This window comes from Thermobia domestica, chromosome 3, assembly GCF_964235325.1.
Source record: "Thermobia domestica chromosome 3, izTheDome1.hap1.1, whole genome shotgun sequence".
Lineage (NCBI taxonomy): Eukaryota > Metazoa > Arthropoda > Insecta > Zygentoma > Lepismatidae > Thermobia > Thermobia domestica.
In genome coordinates, this window is record NC_137456.1 from 76,840,349 (window position 1) to 76,859,941 (window position 19,593).

Below are 19,593 nucleotides of genomic sequence, written 5' to 3' on the forward strand. Positions count from 1 at the left end.
GAATGAATGAATGAATGAATGAATGAATGAATGAATGAATGAATGAATGAATGAATGAATGAATGAATGAATGAATGAATGAATGAATGAATGAATGAATGAATGAATGAATAATAATAATAATAATAATAATAATAATAATAATAATAATAATAATAATAATAATAATAATAATAATAATAATAATAAAACAAATATCACTTAGCGTAAAAGACCATTTGAGGGATTAAGCCGCTCCAACGCCATCTGTCAGTGACCAGCTGAACTACGGCCAGTCTAGCGACTGGCACGTGGTCAATGCGCTGCGTTGCTCTGTCACTAACCAGCGTATCGGGAGCTTCCTAGACCTACTCATCATCACGTCTTTCATTCACGTGGCTCCCCACTTTGCCTCATGACGCTGGGTGGACGCCGAAAATTGGGAAGCACCGGCCGGAAATCGAACCCGGGGAAACCTGGGCATATAGTTGATGCCCTGAGGAATTTCTATTTTCTACATTAAATGTTGGAAATCTCTTTCTACCAAACAGGAACTGTGTCATGATCAATAAAGAGGAATCGCCTTCACAAGCATAGCTACAACGAGAATTGAGTAGTTTTCTGTTTTACATAATCAGAAGGAGAGATGCAACAGGAAGGAAGACAATGCAAAGAACACAAGGAATTGAGGTACATTTGAAAAGTTCATTTCAGCTTTCCACATATATTCATACAAATCATTTTCTATTTTTTTCCTTTCCGGAAGACAGTAGCAAAAGTAACAAACGCATTTCGTAAAATCAAAAGTTAAATAGTATCTAGTCTTAATGAATGGCAGCAGTAGTAGTTCTGGACTTGTAAAATGTAATTTTGTCAGATGAAATAATGGTTGAGCATCATTACAAGCTTAACTCCATTACTATTTGTACTGAATACTTTGTGGTGAATTCTGTCAGGCTAAAATGTTGAACTCCCTTAATGCAGTTAATCAAAAATCACAGTTTAGGTTAGTTTATTTTCAATATTTTTAGCTTTCAACTCTAGAACACTTTGAGCTCACTGAATGCACTCAATCAGCAATTAACTTAAACCATTACCGAATTATTATTTCTTTTTTAATACATATCAAGATAGTAAATAGTATGGGTATTTTCCTTATTACTCAGTAATAAAAAAAAAAAAGGAAATTAAATCTAAGTTTTACGTCCCACATTATGCCGGCTAGGCTAAAGCAGACAGTGATGAATATAAATGAATGAAATGGTGGAATGAAGAAAGTGGGAGGAAACCGGAGAACCCCTAGAAACCCACGCACACGCTGTTTGTCCACCATAAAATTCACTTGGCGCGAGCTGGGATCGAACCAAGGACCCCATGCACCAAAGGTGAACGCTTTACCACTGAGTCACGGCAGCAATAAGTAAAGAGTATAATTTCATACAATATTTCCAGTATATAAACACACAGCAAAAAGTGCTAAATAAGATTAGGATTCTAAGAAAATCTTTAGTTTTAGCTTTTTCTTGATTCCTGACCATGGTAATACTCCATAATAGCGAATAAGAAACGATATGAAGTTCACACTCTATTGGCAATATTGTAAATTGAATCTTGTTGCTTTCAACATAGAAAATCAATCTGGTTTCTTTATTTATTTTTGGGGGAATTATTTCACACACAGATGAAGATAGAACGTATGTTCCTTATTTTCAACTTTAACACTCAACATGTTAAAAAAAAAAAATATCAAAGAGGGGGAGAAAATCACATATAAACAATACTTTATGAACAAACATGTATTAGTAAATAAATCCGAAAACTTTCTTAATGAATTCAACATAACATACACACACAGCGGCGTAACTAAGGGCTTGGGGGCCACCACGCAGACTACGAGGAGTGGGGCCCTTCTCTACGTCCTACTTCACGATTTGGGGCCCCCCGCAATGCGGGGTCTTCGGGGCCCTTATTTACGCCCCAGCACACATACATGCACACACACACACACATCTATAGTTAATAAACTCTCCGGAAAAACGAAAATTATACTTTTCGAAATAACATAGGCATTTCTTCTTCATGCAACAATCAAACTATATACAAACACATTTACATGATCTATTTTTTACATAAAACAATTCAATTACATTTGTATTTAAGGATATTTATTTTTGTTTCAACTTTCCCCTCGAACGACACAAAGGAGATTTCTATAACATATGATCATCATCATTATCATAATCAAAATATACCAAACTAAGCCCGTCTAGCCAATCAAGCCGTTTCTTTCTCTACTATATTCAGAGGTTATTTCTTATAAATATTAGTGTACAACTAGTATTCTAGATACGGTACAACAACATTTAACATTAACGCTTGGAGCTAGTTAAGTCTCATAATATTTCTTTATAGAGTTTGTATATGAGGGAAAAAAAAAAAAGATACAAACACAGCCAATATGGAACATCCATATACATTCGGAAGAATTGACATAATTCTAATAACTTATGGTTTAGCATAATATCCTTATATAATCTTTACCATATATCACCATGGGAATGTGAAATAATGTAAGTTTGGTTACAAGGGAAGACAACATTTTATACATATATATATCTAAAATTCCTGAAAAATATCTAATAATGAGAAGAACAATAGTAAATATCAAAATACACGGAGATGGGGAAAAAGGATTAAATATTTGTCTTGATATACATATATGTATGTATATAAATGGAATGCAAATTATTTTCTTAACACACAGGTATGAACACAAGCTTTACCGTATATAGGTAAAAATGAATGCCGTTACATTATTTCATGGATTAAAAAAAGCACGACATAGTATTGACACGTATACTGGGAGATATAGAGAGGCGAAAAAAGAGGTGACCAGCTGTGTATATACTGTATATATATATATTTATATACAAAAGCCTCATAGTGATGTTACACATTCAAATACTGCAAAGGTAATAAAAGATTTGCTTTTTTTTTTAAAAAAAAAATGTTTAGCTCGCCACTTGAAGCAGATTATCTTCAGGTTTGATGGGTTCATAGAAAGGATTAACCCATGAGAAATCCTTAAACTCATCTCCATTCAAACTATTTAATACCAACAGGCTGTACTTGTCTGGTGGAGTGAGATCGGTCTTCGCATTCGTAAAAATGGGATCGAAATTCTCAGCTCCCCGGGCGTTTTTCTGAAGAAAAAAAGCATGAAAAAAAAACAAAGCACTCAGTTTGTTCATGTCAAATAGCATCTACGTTACAAGCTATTATTCTTTGTCTATTATTATAAAAAGAAAGAAAGAAAAAAAACTAATTTGGTGGATATATTAATGAAAATTAAAAGCTTTAAAAGGAATGTTAATTTAGGTGCATTGCACGAAGAGCAATATAGCATGCATATAAAAAGCGTTCACCCTTATTGCCTTAATTTATAAACAAAACTACACTAAAATAAGGGAAAGGCTGATTTTTTTTTTTTTTTAAAAAAAAAGCTAAAGTCCATGCATTCATGGCAAAGAATGATATACGAAATATAACAGTGTTGGAAATTAAAATTAAAAGCTATTATATCCGGAAAAATGAATTTATAAATGTGAAATAAAGCAGATATTTAAACATATTCTCTACTTAGTTTTAAAATCTTAGTTCATTCGTCTCAATTAGTATTAAGGTAGGCCGCTACTTTGAAACAAAGACATACAGTCCTCTATGTAAGTTTTGTTTGGAAGAAATGTTTCGTTATTTAATATCAATTTTAGATTATCAATCTCAAGTTAATGTCTTTTTTCTCTGATAAACACAAAACATTTCTAAACTTACGCTTCTTCTCTATATTTTCCAATTATTACGTTCAATTAGTATCTCACCTAAATTTTTCAATGACTAGGTATATCCTGGCAGAAGGGTCACTAAGTTTTTCAAATACTAGGTCTTAATGTGCCTATTTTTTCTGAATCTGATTCAGGATTATAGTATATTATTATTATTGTGTTCACATGAAATGGAATTCACTAAGCTTGTTGACGTTTTAATTGAACTAAATTATACAAGCTATTCAAACGCAAGGCAATCATACGCCCTGAAAAAGTCAGCTGTAAACTATTTGTTTTTATATTTGTGATATTTTTATTATTACTATTTGTATATTCCTATCAAAACAATTGTGACATGGTTTAAATTATATGTTTGTGCTTACATAATAATTAACGCATCCTATGCATTTGATTTTCTACAATCGTTAAGTACGACAAGGACACTATTAATTAAATTTAACCGAACTAAATCGAAATGCCACTTTAATGACCATATAGTAATTCATTGGATTGTGTTTCTGTTATATGGAATAGTTCAGAAAGATTTGATATTCGCGTAGTTAATATCTGGTACATTTTCTGTCTATTTTCTAAAACCAGACATGATTTTTAGTAACAGTGCTTTTTAAAGAACTTCAATTACGAAACATAATTCAAACAAGAAATTTTCTATTATCTTCGAAACAAAAATTTAATTTTCATTTTATACTACCATCCTCGATTTTTATCGTTCTCAAACAAGTATTTTTTTCTAATATTTCTGAATTTCTTCTTCCTTCTAATATTATGATTATTAATTCTTCACGATTCGGGGACATATTTTTTTTATTAGAATCAATTAAACTCTTATTACACTTTCAAGTTTCATTAAATTAAAATTAGCTTTTTACGAGGCATGTCTAAAAAATAATTGTACTAGATTTTTGTGTTTCAAAAAATTTACTTAAAACAAAACTTTTACATGGCTACATCAGTACATATGTGTTTTTCACGTACTCTCCATCCCTCTCGATTCACTTAAACGAGGAATCAATTTTTTATGCCTTGGTCAAAGTTGACGCCACCTCTTTTGCCCAATTCTCTACTTCCACCTTCACCTCCTCGTCAGTTCAAAATTTTTTCCCCACTAATGTGCAAATGTGTATCTTCAGCGAGGTGAAGAGATGATAGTCTGAAGGCACCAAGTCAGAGAATGCGTGAATCAGTCAAAATCGACGGTCTTCCACTCCTTTGCATATCAGTACGACTGTTTTTAAATTCATGACACCCATTTAAACACAGTAGTACGATTCATAATTCATTCGCCATAAACTGATTTAAATCTCGTTAAACACTTCAGAGGAAGATTTTTCCTTTACAGCGAAACAACGGTTAACACAGTGAATCTCGCATTTGGCGGTAGATTTTATCGATATCTTTTACGGGAGACGTTACTGTGGCCACAGTTTTGGCCGTACTGACACGTAATTGGGTTCGCTAGAAGGAGTAGAAGCTAAGCTACACGGCAGTGTGACCAATATAGCAATAACAAATTCCCTCTTCCCGTGAGGGCCTTTGTACACTTATTTTGTGGACGTGCCTCGTATTGTAGTTGAAGTCAATATTTAAATTGTTGATTTAATTTTGCATATAATGAAAGAATAATTCTAAATAAAGATCTTGACTAAATTTTTGAACTAAACTAAGTCTTTTTTTCATTAACGTCAGTACATATTAACGATATATTATTCAGATTCTTGAATTACGTAAGAGGGAAATTATTTGGAGGGCAAAGGTAAAATTAATTACCTAAATATAAAACACAAAAATTGTAACTATTTAAACGGATTTTGGTGGCGCAGAAAATTTAAATCAACTAAAATGTATGCTTATTTTACAATATTTCTCTCAGATAGTACATAATTATTACAGCTACACGGTTAAAATTGGAATGTACATAAATGATCATCATTCACTCTATGGCTCAAGAATCCACTGGTTAATTACTGCAGAAACGAAACCATGAAAGTGGAACTACCCTGTACTAATCCAATTCGATCATGATTGTTATTAGCTACTTCTCTGCTTTTCTTTTTAGTTTACTGTTATCCTCCGAAGCTAAAAGAGACGGCAATGATGATAAGGAATGGTGTAATGTAGAAATAAAATGATGAGAACCCTACACAGTTTGCCCATCTCAAAACTTACTTGACTTTCGCTGGGATCGAATCAGGGACCCCACATGCCACAGGTGAGCGCTCTACTACTGAGCCACCGCGACTCCACTTTCCTAAGTTAATTGATTGGAATTAAGCATCTTTCTCAAAGTGAGAATAACACGGGTTTTTATCGAAGGTTGAAGGAATTGAATCTTGGATTATGCACATATAAAGCATATGCGTTTGTCATTTTGTGGCCCCACCTCTCTAAGATCTTGGTTTATATTGTCTTTCCATCTCCTTCCTGCCCTACCCAAATGTCTATTTTCTAAACGCTTAATAACGTGATTGAATTCTGTCCTCCACCCGTATTTTGATGCAAGAAACATGTTCTTACATCTTAGATATCTCAACTTAATAAAACCCAATTACATCTGCTGACTCTTACATATGTAGAGTGCCTCTTCTCCCTCTTGATCGTCCATTTTAGCAGAAACTAAATTTGTCTAAACTTAGTTTTCAAAACACACAGTATGTGTTTATTCCTGCGAGATAACTGTTTAGTTTCTACATGTTTCGAGTACATCGAGCGCAATATAACTGAATACGATAGGGAATTTTAATCACGTAATAATATACTCCTATCGATAAACAAGCTCAAATTCAGTTTTCTTTCTATTAAACAATTCGCACTCGCCAATGGCCTAGTGACTAGCGCGCCGTTGGTGTACGCGGTCCCGAATTTGAATTCTAGTGGGAAAGCTTTGAAATTTGAACGCATCACAGTGGTTCGGATTCCACCTTAAACTGTAGATTCATGTCTCACATAGTTTCGATGATGGACAGGACGCTAAACTTCAATATAATCTAGAAACATTAAACAATATGTAACTGAAACAAGTGGTATGGCCTCTTTAACTGAAAGGTCACTATAATTCATATTACCGTATACATATATAAATATTTGTACCGTATGTAAGACACAAGGACTTTCCTTCAAGTTCTTACAGTTACTAGGCAAAAGTGAAAAAAAAAGCAACTTAAAGTGCCATTAATAGTTACTAAAATTATTTCAAGTTGAAAATAAATAAATAAATAAATATTATGAATGTTTCCCTAATAGTCATGGAGTCCCTAATCGTCATGTTCGCAAATTTATATTTAGTTCGTCTTTACTGTGATTTCCGACAGAGAAGCAGCATTTATTGCACAAACACATAGGCTGTTCATACTAAATATTAATGCCTTGTTAGAAATATTTCCATTTTTTGTTTGAATTTCGAATTTAGCGTACTTTAAATATTAGATTAGTTCATGAAACCAAATATAAAACTATCAAGCAAACTCATATGCTTATCAAAGTATGTTAAAATGTTAACTAGATCAAGTACACGTTTATTCGCTTGGAAGTAATAACTTGAGAATTGTGTGTTCAATTAGCTCTTTTTCTTTCTTTTTTTTATTGTAACGTACTAACTAAGAACGTAGCAACTTACAACGTACATGTATTATTAAGGATAAGAATCATTGAGAGATTTGGACATATTTATAACCTTGAAATACACGATGAAGAACTTCATAATGTTAATGTTTTTTTCCTTCTTTTAATTGTATATATATAATAATTTAGGAAAACGTCACAGTTTTGCTGCTTCACACATCTTTTAAAATGCAATGCTCTTCAAAATTTTAAATGTTAGTCCCTTCCAAGTTACTGTCAAATGAAAACTAATAAATTATATGAGCAGATGCGAACGGATATTTTGATAAAATATTGTGCTTGAAGTTCAACTGAAACCAGGTAAAAGTGGTAGCTGTATCTAATCCTTTGACGGCATTTGCAGTTTCATTTTCACGGAAAAATAGGACGCGGTACGGGGAAGTGTTAGTTGAGTAAAACTACTTTTATTTCTAGAGAAATAGAGAGAACAAACCGACTTGTTTTAATACCAAATTCTCGATAGGCAAAGGTATAATGAAATAAAGAGTGAAAGTGGGTGACTGGATCGAGAGTAGGACCCAGATCTTCAACTCAGACATTTCATTTCCCCTCTTGAGGTCTGTGTTCAATTAACTCAGATCTTTGTGTTCATTCATATTTTATATTATATTTTAGTCACTGGTTTGTATCGACTGTTGATTAGGTTATATGAAAAGCCAAGTTGCCACGACCGGTTGAGTTCGATCAGATCAGCAGCATTATGTACTATCGCCTGACATCGCAATCTCCACTACATTGGAGCACAGGTATAAAATTCCATCCCATTTTCACTGCAGGTTATCCATATCCCAGCGATGATGATGCAAATAGTTTTATTTTTTAATTTACAGGCATATCATTAAAAGGAAATAATGTGGATTTCCGTTTCCTGCTCCAGGTTGTGGGAAAACCGAAGAATGATTTGGCGTGTGTCTAGGCGTTTTGTCCATGTGGACTCACACTCGGTTGTTCTTGGCTCCGTACAAACGAGTTTTTTTTTGCATTACGTAGATCACGGTCATGATGGATTCTTGGAAAAATGCAGCATTCACTTTCACGTTTTTGTTTACCTTACACATCTTCAACTTCTTCTCGTACCGTATCCGGTGATCATTACGAATTCCTGTGGGAAACCTTCTCCACACTGGTGGCAAAAGTTGATATCGTCCATTGCCAGAGATTTCACGGTACGTAACTCTCAGCATGTTATCATTTCGTGTGAGACAAATGTAGGTCTAATCTAATATGACAACTGCTTTACATGGGGGGGGGGGGGGCGCTAAGTAAATTTCGTATTGTTTGTCTTACATTGAGCAATGTAGTGCAGGAGCTGGTTGTTGAACCGGCTCTTATATATGCACCCACAGGCCAAGATGGCGACGAAGGAAGTGGCTGATAATGGACTGCACCATATTAATCTCTGGGTAATATCATGTTGGAGTGGTGGATTATTTTGAATTTATAATGAACGATTTCCACAAAGCACCTCAGGGAACAGTTTCGCTGATAACCTCGAACAGACCCCTTATGTTGGCAAATGTTTCTGCTTGAGGCTCCATTTGTATTTGCCTGGCTATGGTAAATTTAACTAGATTAAACCATTTTCTTGAGACTGTTTCACTGTTCGGTTTTAGGAAAAATGTGCGTGGAACAGAGTTATGCCTTTCCCAATAACAATTCACTTCAACAGCATTTGATTAACGCAAACACGTGACATTCCGGCACCTGCAAACTGAGACATCACACTGATAGCGACTTTGGTTTCATGGATTTGGAGCAACTACGTAGTAACAACCTCGTTACTAAATCGATCGAATATAAATTGATCAATCTTCTATACGTAGTATGATCCAAGATTTGGTCTAGGGAAGAAGTAAATAGCAAATTGGTTAATGCACCACGAAGGTACGCCGGAGAGACTGATTCAATTCTCAAGCCAGTAGTGTATTTTTATTCTTTGAATCTCACACTTTTACTTGGCATTAGTTGTAAGTACGATATTTTATCAATACATAAAACGGCTCGAATTTTACCTGCATAAACTAAGCTCTTAAAAAATTAGTTAATTTATATAAATATTTTATTATTAAAGCTCACTATTGACTACAAACAACCTAACTAATGTAAGCAGCATTTAACTACTTAGCATAAAAAAGCAACGAAAACTATAAAAGTATAAGAAACATATTTAGAGAAAAGGTTGATTGTGCAGCTAAAATCCACAACTAACAAGGTAAATACTACAGCATGCAAATATAATTTTTAAATCTACAGTAAACCCGTAATAAAAATTCTCATTTCGAATTGAGTATCACGAAAGGCAAAGTTATGAAATGGAAGAATAACTAAATCATACAACAGTCAACATTTTGTAACAACAAGTAAAAGAATCTTTTAAGAAATAAGAAATGAATTTAAAATTTTTGTTCTTTAGTAATGAAGGGAACTTATATATATATATATATATATATATATATATATATATATATTATTTAGACTATAAATATTATTCTTGTTCCTAAAACCATGCTGAGAAATAAGAAATATATGAAAAAAATACAATAAAATTAAAATAAGGCATTTCGAACATGCATGTACCACACGCATCTCAGAAGAATGACAAGACAATGGCTAAAATGTCAACAATATACATAACCCTTCTTCATAGTTTATTCATTCAAATGCTAAAAACTCTCTCATTGACAAGTTAAATATACACACAAGGAAATACTTTGATTTTGTTCAAACCATTTAACACTTTGGATATTTAGATTATCCTTAGGATGCAGATTGAAGCCGAAAAATAAATCTCTGAATAATATTTATGATGCAACATGGTCGCACATTTTTCCATACTCAATGCCAAAAGTACTGTTGAACGTACGGAGTAATATATTAAGACTCAAATTTAAGACTTTTCGTTGAAAACAACAGTGAATATTTCGAATTTTATCAGAAATAGTTGTTATTTTTGGCGATTCTATCTCATAATTCAACTAATACAACATTCCTAAAATCTACTCCTTACTTAGGAAAAGATATCTACTGATGGAATTTCTGTTAAAGTGCTCACCTTAAAGGTTTTTCAATTGAATGGAAGTATAATATAATTACTAGATAGGTTTCTATCAAATTAAAGTATAGTCGCCTACACGTAACTTATAAAATTGAGTGTGTCTCAAATTAATGTATTTCAATGTTCATACCACGAATACCAGAAACACCATAAAGTATAAGTAGATATAAAATAGAACCAAGCTACACAATTCAAAAGGCGGTGCACATCATACCTTCTTTTATTTTATTTGGTCTTAAATGCAGTCATACAAACGATGATGGAGGCACCACGAATATAGTTAGAGCAATGGGAATGGAAACTGAAATGTTACCGGCAAACGGAGAGTATGACGTGCAACGACGCTACAGACTTGAATTTAACTCAGCAGCACCAACATGATTATTAATTAGAAGAATCGGTGACAAGTTAGAACAAGACGGAACAGTGCAAAATATAAACAAAGAGCCTATGAGGAAGGAAATGAACATTAATGAAGAATGAAATAATTGAGGTAGTAACGCACACATTCACACAATCCGCATAGAAATCTGTAAGGCAGTGTGTTCTCAAAACTAGTGTCACCGAGTCAGTATCCATCACATTTTGGTCAGTAAAATGAGAGACTTATATTTTAAGAAAGTTGCATGCCTTGATGATCCATATAACACGTGGAATTTTGTAAATGGTTCTTATTCATGTTTGAAAAACAAGATGCGTTTGAAGATTGAACCCTTTATTTGGCATGCATTGAGAATTCCCCATAAAAATGGTTTGGTTGGCTTCTATGGTTGAAACACCTCTTCCTCACCATGATTTTGTGATTTTTAAAGTATTTTTGATTTTTAGATTAAAAAAAAAATACAAGACGTTTCCTGCCAAGCAACACTGTTTGTAAAATAGCTAATCATGTGTTCCTAGTGAGCAACACTGCTTATAATACGGTCAATTATAATTAGGAATATTTCCCAAAAGGAGTACGTTGAAATATCTTCCTGCAGATTAAGAAACTAAAAGTAAAACAAACTTTTGCGGTACGTGAGAAATAAAGCTTCTGCAGCACTGAATTTGACTGTCCTCTGTTGACAAAAATTATAAATATCTTAACATGTGATCCATGAATCACGTAGATGAATATTATATGAAAGTAATAACGTCTATTGAAGTTATTCGTGCAATTAATAGAAAGCAATATTGGTTGTTAGCTACAGAGCCAAATAAAGAATTAAGTGGTTGGTCTTGACGCCACTTTTAAACTTAATGGCAATGTAAAGCAGCGCAACTGTGAGTGTGCTGGCAAGGTAATAATCCATACATCATTGCTGAACGAGAAGTCAATTTACCAGGAATATCACTGCGGTGGCTTATCGGTCAGAGTTTTCTTTGTATTTTTTTTCTTTCAAAGACTAATCACACAGGCACGTCTTACCTAAAAGTATGGTAAGGAGAAATAGGCCCAGCTATTAGTGACATCTTTGTTAAAAATGAAAATGAAATTAAACTCTTAACGTCCCACGATCATTCCTTTAAGCTAAGAGAGACGATTGATTAAGGCAAGTGAATGACGATGATAGAATTGGTGGAATGAAAATCTGAAAGAAAAGGGAATACTCTGAGAAAGCCCGGGGAGACGATGTTGTCCACTGGCCAGGAATCAAACCAGAGACCCCACTCAAAGATAAACGCACTATGTCTCCAACATCTTTGTTCAATGTATGGTTTCAACAGGATGGTGCGTTGTCACATATCCATCGTGAAGTGAGACATTTTATAGATCACACGTTTGAACAGATCACGGACAGAACGGAAGATATATTTGAATATCTCCAATCTCCAGAATTAACACCCAGGGCCCTTGGGTATATTAAAGGACATGGTGTATGTCCAAAACTTACGAAAGCTGGTGGATATGAGGATAAAACTAAACGTGTCGACACTGCGATTCCACTAGCTACAGTCACATCTATATGCCACTCGTTGCGCTGAGTTGTCAAAGATAGCTGTCATTTTGAGGCTGGAGGCTGTCATTTCGAACATTTCTAAACTTAAGGTTCACAATGCAACAAAATGATGTTTATATCTGCATTATACATTCAAACAGTGCATACAATAATTTGAGACACTTTACACATTAAAAAGTTACATATCACGGGAAATCTATTAGAAGAAAAAACAGTTTATCCTAGCAAATAATTGTTGTTGTTATATAATTTTCAATAGCAGCTACTTCGCTCTTCAATTGTGAGATTTATATTCTAAAGTTTTGGAAAAAAATGTTTTTACATACCCATTTGTCTCGAGCGAAAGGAAATAACTTGGTATTTGATTGAATTTTCTTATAGGTTTTATGGAGACAGTACAGGCACTTGAAGGCCACAGCACAATTTATAATACAGAAGTTCTGATATGCTGTCCTATCATTGTAACGGGCATACTGCTGTTTGTAGATATGATGACTGATAACTGTTTTAATTTTAATTTATACATTTCATAGTTAGAAACATTACGTAATTCATAAGGGAAAGCACTCGCAATATTGTCTCATTTGATATTCAAAAGAGCATTTTAGAAAAAATTTGTTGAAATAAATAAATAAATAAATAAATTTATATATATATATATATATATATATATATATATATATATATATATATATATATATATATATATATATATATATATATATATATATATATATATATATGTACGTATATTTCACATGAATTTTTAGAAAAGTCTTAAGTAGAGTCTACTGAAAGTACGCTGATTTGACTCATCTTGAAAAATTATTTATCAAAATTTGAAACTGTTGGCATTACTTTTTCTACGCAAACAGCAAATGTCCCAGTGGCCACTTTTTGAATTTACTGTGGAGCAATATAGCCGCCAATTATTATGTAATCCCTATGTTGGCATTAGTATAAGACTTTCACTTTCAGTGGGACTAAGTGTAACCAACTTAGATTACAACTGTGCTATAATATCGGATAGTCAGGATTTTTATCAGAGTTAAAACTTTTATTTATCTTATATCTCTTATTCCGAGAATATATTGCCAATTGACAGTTGATAATACGATTTTCTTACGTAAAACATACAGTAAATGAAAATATTTTAAATGGACTAAATCTCTAGTTAATAAAGAAAGCGGTATTGTGTTCCAGTAACTGATCGTATGGATTATATCAATCTTATTTCATTATTCACTGATTATTTCACACATGCGAATATTTTAATACTATATCAATCGGGGTAATCGAAAAACCAGGAGATATACGAGCAAATTTCGTAGAATACAGGGGAAAATAAATATAATGCAGGAGGAGAAAGTAAACATATCACTCGCATTACGGATTTCTCCCACCTTTACACTAACAAATGGACAAGCGAAAAATCCAGGCCTTGATTTGCTTTGCTGAAAATAAGAAAATGTTAGATCAATTTACGAAAGGAAGCTGCCTAGACTGTTGTTGAGATTTTAGCCAGAAAATTAACACCTTACTTTTACATTAAACTATCTTGACGAGGACCAAGCACAACCTACTGAAATAAAGCAAGAAAGAAAGAAGAAAAAAAGCAGTTGCATTTCAGCAAGCAGAAGTTGGAAATTGTTTCCTGTAATTAGATAATTTCGCTTCCGATTAAATTTTTAGAAAAATACTTCTAAAACTCTTTAAATCAGCAACTTCTTGGTATAAGAATACTAAAGGTTCATGCCTAGTTCTAAGTCCTTCTTCGTAACTTCAATCTTTTTGTAATACAAACCGCACTTACACAACTGACGAACTATGGAATGATGGGAAGCCAAGCTATAAAGAAAATTGACCTTAAAACTGGCTAGAATTTTATTTAACACTTGTAGATTCCTTTATTGTTTAAATAATTTGGAACTTGAATAATATCGTTGAAAATTACGGTAAATAAAAATTAGATTTGGCAAGTGTACTTAAAAATATAGCTTCTATCAACTAAGAATTCTTAACATTGTATTGTCTTGAATCCTCTTACGAGGAATATTATAATTATACGCCGCAGCACATTTGACCAAGTCAGCTATATCATTTTTTTTTTTTTTTTTTAAGTTCAAAACAGATACAAAATGGCCCGATCCAAGATGGACGATTAGCCTGTTAGAACTAAGTATATTTGTTTTCCATACTTTTTAATGTAATTAGGAAGGAGAAGCGGCGCCAACCATTTTTAAATTGTAAAACAAACATTTAAGATTGTATTTAACATTAATTGGTCTAAAGCAAAAAATAAAAAAAAGTTTTAAGTAAAAATTAATATAAAAAATGAGAGCGAAGTTGTTTTATACTTATCGATTATGACGCCATCTATCTCTCCAACTCTTAACATTTGCTGTTTGATATTCTTTTGCATCTAATTAGAATTACTTTTAGGATAATTGTTGAAATTTTATAACAATGGTTTAATAATAAATCTATCAGACTCATCGAACAAATGATATTTTTCTGTGTTCAATGACGATTTTAAAAAAACATTGAAGGAGTTAAAAACAATATTCTGAACTACATTTTGATATTTTAGATTGTTACACATTTCCTTACAGTTAAGTCGAACATATACGATTACCACTCATACTTCGTGCTTTTTAAAGCAAGAACTATCACAGAGTACTGACTACTAAGACGGTAAAAATATTTTTAGTTATCTGAAGTAAAATAAGTTTTTATGTAAGTAATAATATAAATTAACACTTATCTGCATTTTTGCTTCGTTTCTCTTTTGGTTAAATGCATTTTTGTACACGCACTGACCGCTGTCAATCAGTTACATTTGTTGTTATTGCAGGTTAAATATAAAACTCTGTTTCTACTAACAAGCACAGAGTACTGAGAGAAGTGACCAGGGATTGACATCGTATTTTCTTCAGTTTCATTTCTACGCTTCTCAGAACATTGTTACTTATTATGTAGCTTATTGTAGCCCTTCTGACATTCTCAACACAACTATTTTTCAAAGGACGCTATCTAAACCACTTGATTATAACTTATCTTGTGTTTTATATATGATATCACAGCCTCCTTATAACGTCGATATAACAACAAATGTTCAATATTCAGTTTTAGCTTTCTTATTCGAAATATATAAGAAAAAAAATGGGAGTCCACAAATTAGCACTTTTGTTTACATATACACACAAAATCATTAAATTTTGTTACAGATTACTGGTATATTCTCAGTTTCAAGATATAACTAGAAATGATGATATTTAATTATTAAACGAAGTTCAAATTACGATAATATCAATAGTTTTAAAGATATATATATATATATATATATATATATATATATATATATATATATATATATATATATTATGACGGAAATAAGACAAAACTGCGAGGTTTTGCTGCAAAGGAAACGAAGTTTCTTCTTCTATGGCGAAGTTGTAAATATGCCGTGTTTTCCTACCACTACTTGGAACATATTGTGAAGAAGTTTGATAAATATTTAAATAAGTTTTTTTTTTTTTTTAATTTCATGTTAAGCAGTCAATTTTTTACATGGTAGGAGAAAACTATATATTTTGAGCAAAATAACTATTTCATATTAAATCTTAATCCAATACTTTTTCCTTTTCTGAGAGTTTAGAACTTCTCGTAGCTGAGTCCAAAGTAGATAGATCTTTTCTATGAATCTGTCTCTTACCTACCAGATAGTTCCGAGAAAGTACCTTCTCTTAAATAGTTATATCTGCCACAATATCATTTTCCTAATTTCTCTGAACAAATTTGTTTTTGACAGCGCCTAAGTTTTATTACAGCGCGTTATTTATTTTTCTTATAACTTACTTAGAAGCCTATAAGTTATTCAACTAACAGAGACTGAAACATAAAATCTTATGCCAAAAGTTTGAAAATACTGTAGACTCCCTCCTCCTCATCCACCAATTCACATAAATTTCTGCACATCTCCACAATATCCAAAGTCATTGCTTGATTTCAATAAGGATTTCGTTGTTAATTCTTTTAGCCTGTTTTACCATATTAACTCCTTTGGAAAAATAATGTTCTTTTACCCGGAATGATTCCCAAGTTGAACCTTGAATCTTGGACAACCTATATATTTACTGAAAGGGTTTGTCGAGCAAGTTCCAAAATAGGTTTCAAGCCCTTGTCCGTAAGTGACCCCATCTCTTCCGGGGTGTAAATATATAGAACGGCTGACTTGTATGTTCTATATATCTATGCGCTCCGCATGACTAGTAGATTAAGAATATAATATGCACTACCTAAGTATATCCTACATAAAGGTAATAAAACCAAAACATTGATTATTTCACTACACACATCTGATATTAGTGGACCTATAAAGTTGATAAAAGCATATTCATAGTATTCAATCAACGGCAAGTCATTTGATATCACAACTAATGTGAATCATTGTTACGGCTAGATGTGACACATTTGGTGTATGTCAATTTCAATATTTTCCTCGGTTTCACCCATATAAGTTGTCAGATCAATACGTTCATTATATATTCATCAACTGCTCATCTAGATGAGTTGTTAGATAGGTTACAAGGTACAAAAACGTTCAATAGATTTTGTGTTAGTCATTAGGTGCAAACTAGCCGTGGTGGTAATTTGAGATCATTTACTCGATCAGAAAAGCTTTCTCTTTGTAGCTATATAAGCCCGATTGGTCACCCGTCAGAGTTTAAGCCCTTTCGCCACAACAAGGCTCGAGTAATGAGAGAGAAGAAGGTTCCGACTCAATGTTGTTTGCTGGAGTTTTTTTTTTTTTTTTCAGAGCCATGTAACACACAACTCACGGTCCTGGCAAGATGGTGCAGCCAGGACTTAGTTTTTGGTTTTAAAATGTGGGGGCCACTTAACCCACATTTTTTCTAAGTTATTGGAAGTTGGCCAGATGAGGATGCGCCCAGTCACTTGAACTCTTCACTTCGGGCATATTGTTTTGGTTTTATTACTTGGATATAGGATATAAATGGGTAGTGTATATTTCATTCTTAATCTATTAGTCATGAGGAGCGCTTTGATATATAGGACATACAGGTCTAGCTATTCTATATATTTCCACCCCTGAAGGAGTGGAATCACCTCCAGGCAAGGAACTGAAACCTGTTTTGGAACTTGCTCAAAAAACCCTTTCAGGAAAAATATAGGTTGTCCCAAGATTCAAGATTCAACTTTGGAATCACTCCGGATTAGTTCTTAAATTTGTAATCCATTTTGAGTTTATAACTTCTTTCTTGAATGTGAAAGATTAATATAGCATCTAATAATTATTCATGTTTTTACTCTTGCAAAAAAAAAAAAAAAAAAAAAAAAAAAAAAATAATCTACGTAAGAACGAATTTAATTTTAGATGTTTCTCTCTGACAGGAGTAAAATCTTCAGAGCAGTTTCAAAGAACCACTTACACTGCGAATAGTAATCTTAACAATTTCTCATTACATTGAAGGGGGCCGCGGTGGCTCAGTGATAGAGCGTTCACCTCTGGTGCTTGGGGTCCCGGGTTCGATCCCTGCCCCGCCAAGCGAACTTTGTGGTGGACAAACACCGTGTACGTGGGTTTTCTCGGGGTTCTCCCGTTTCCTCCCACTTTCTTCATTCCACCATTTCATTCATTACTCATCTTCACCGTCTCCTTTAGCCTAACCGGCATAACCGTGGGACGTAAAAACTCGGAAGATTTTCATTACATTGAAAGGTATGTAGTTTTCTGTGACATACAAAAATTAACGGAAAGCAACCATCGGTTTCAGAGAATGCCAGTGCAGACTGATTACTTAAAATGGAATGTAATGCGGTTCACGGACAACTCGTGATTTCCATTTCTTGAACAAATCATATATTCATGTTTGAATAGCTGAGTGTGCATTACTTCATAACATATTATCCTTATTTATCGTAAGTTTAAAAATTAAGCTGTTATTGAAGGGTCATAAGTATCGAATTAACCACAAAGTGAGTTCTTTCTAAAACTAGCACAGCGGTCCTGCGAAACGTGGTTGTTAACACTCTCACCTTTGGTATGAGTAGTCCGAGGTTCGGTTCCCGGTGGGAGCACTCTGTCGGAAGAGTGTAAAAAGCTATTTTCAGGCCAACCATCCTGAGTGTTCCTCATTCACACCAAGCAAACACCAGGATGGTACCTCATATAATGGTCCCAAGTCGCTTCTTTTCTTCCGCAATTCCCAGAATAGTGTGATCGCCAAGGGACGTCATCACTCATATATGACGGGCTAAAATGGCCATAGATGATGAAATCCCCAAAATATAATTTCTAATTCAAAAATTGGCATGGTTCTTCTGTTCTCATTTGAGGTTTTATACATTACGAGGTTTTATACATTAGGATTGGTTCCTTGATTTAGTGTCTCTTTTCAAAACCAGGGCTAAATGAGACGTGAACTTACAGCTTAAAGTGGAATCCAAACCGCCATAATGAGTTCAATTTCAAGGCTCTTACATCGGAAATCAAACACGGGATCCTGTGTACCAAAGGTGAGCGCTGGCCGACAGGCCAGCGGGGGGGGCATTAAGGCTGGGCAAACAGTCGATAGTCAATTGCCGCCTAGTATCAGGTAGATTGCGAGACATTTTACTAAATAAGAAATATTATCTGTAAAGAAATCTTAAACACCAATCGTAGTTCTTTCTTTTCGTAAAACTGAGTTTTAATTGGAGCAAAATGATTTCAAGTAAAAGTCCGAAAACATACCATTTCCATGAAGAATGGGGACACTACTTTCTCTTTATGCCCTTCCTGCTGGTCTAGTGGTATTTGGTACAGAAGTCCCAGGTTCAATTCCTGGTGAGAGAATACTTAAATTGGAATGCATTCATCGATTCGAACTTCAACTATAGGTCCACATCTCATATGGCCTCGGAATTGACAGGAGACTCACCACACACACACACTGTTTCTTTTTGTTATGTCAAAGAAAAATGCGAATGCGTGTTGTGCAATTTGTGTTGCTGTGACAAACAAAGGCAATTTGGAAAGGCATTCATTATTCCACTTTGCATAACTTCAACTTCCCTCCTAAAAGTGAATAAAGAAAAATCGAAGTACCAGTGGTAGTTGGACATAGATAGATTGCCAAAGATATGCACAGTC

General features: G+C 33.6%; 1 protein-coding gene across 2 annotated transcripts in view; it reads right to left on the reverse strand.

The window, feature by feature from the left end:
* Pkc53E (Protein C kinase 53E) overlaps nucleotides 1-19,593 on the reverse strand; it is a 1,159,983-nt gene that overhangs the window by 61,474 nt on the left and 1,078,916 nt on the right. Inside the window, exon 14 of one of the 2 annotated variants that reach the window (XM_081751138.1) lies at nucleotides 546-3,182. The exons of the other annotated variant lie outside the window; for it this stretch is intronic. Within the exon in view, the coding sequence (XP_081607264.1) occupies nucleotides 2,991-3,182 (192 nt within the window). The 3' untranslated portion in view covers nucleotides 546-2,990. Of the gene's footprint in view, nucleotides 1-545; nucleotides 3,183-19,593 lie in introns of those variants that run through there. 2 annotated transcript variants of the gene reach the window in all.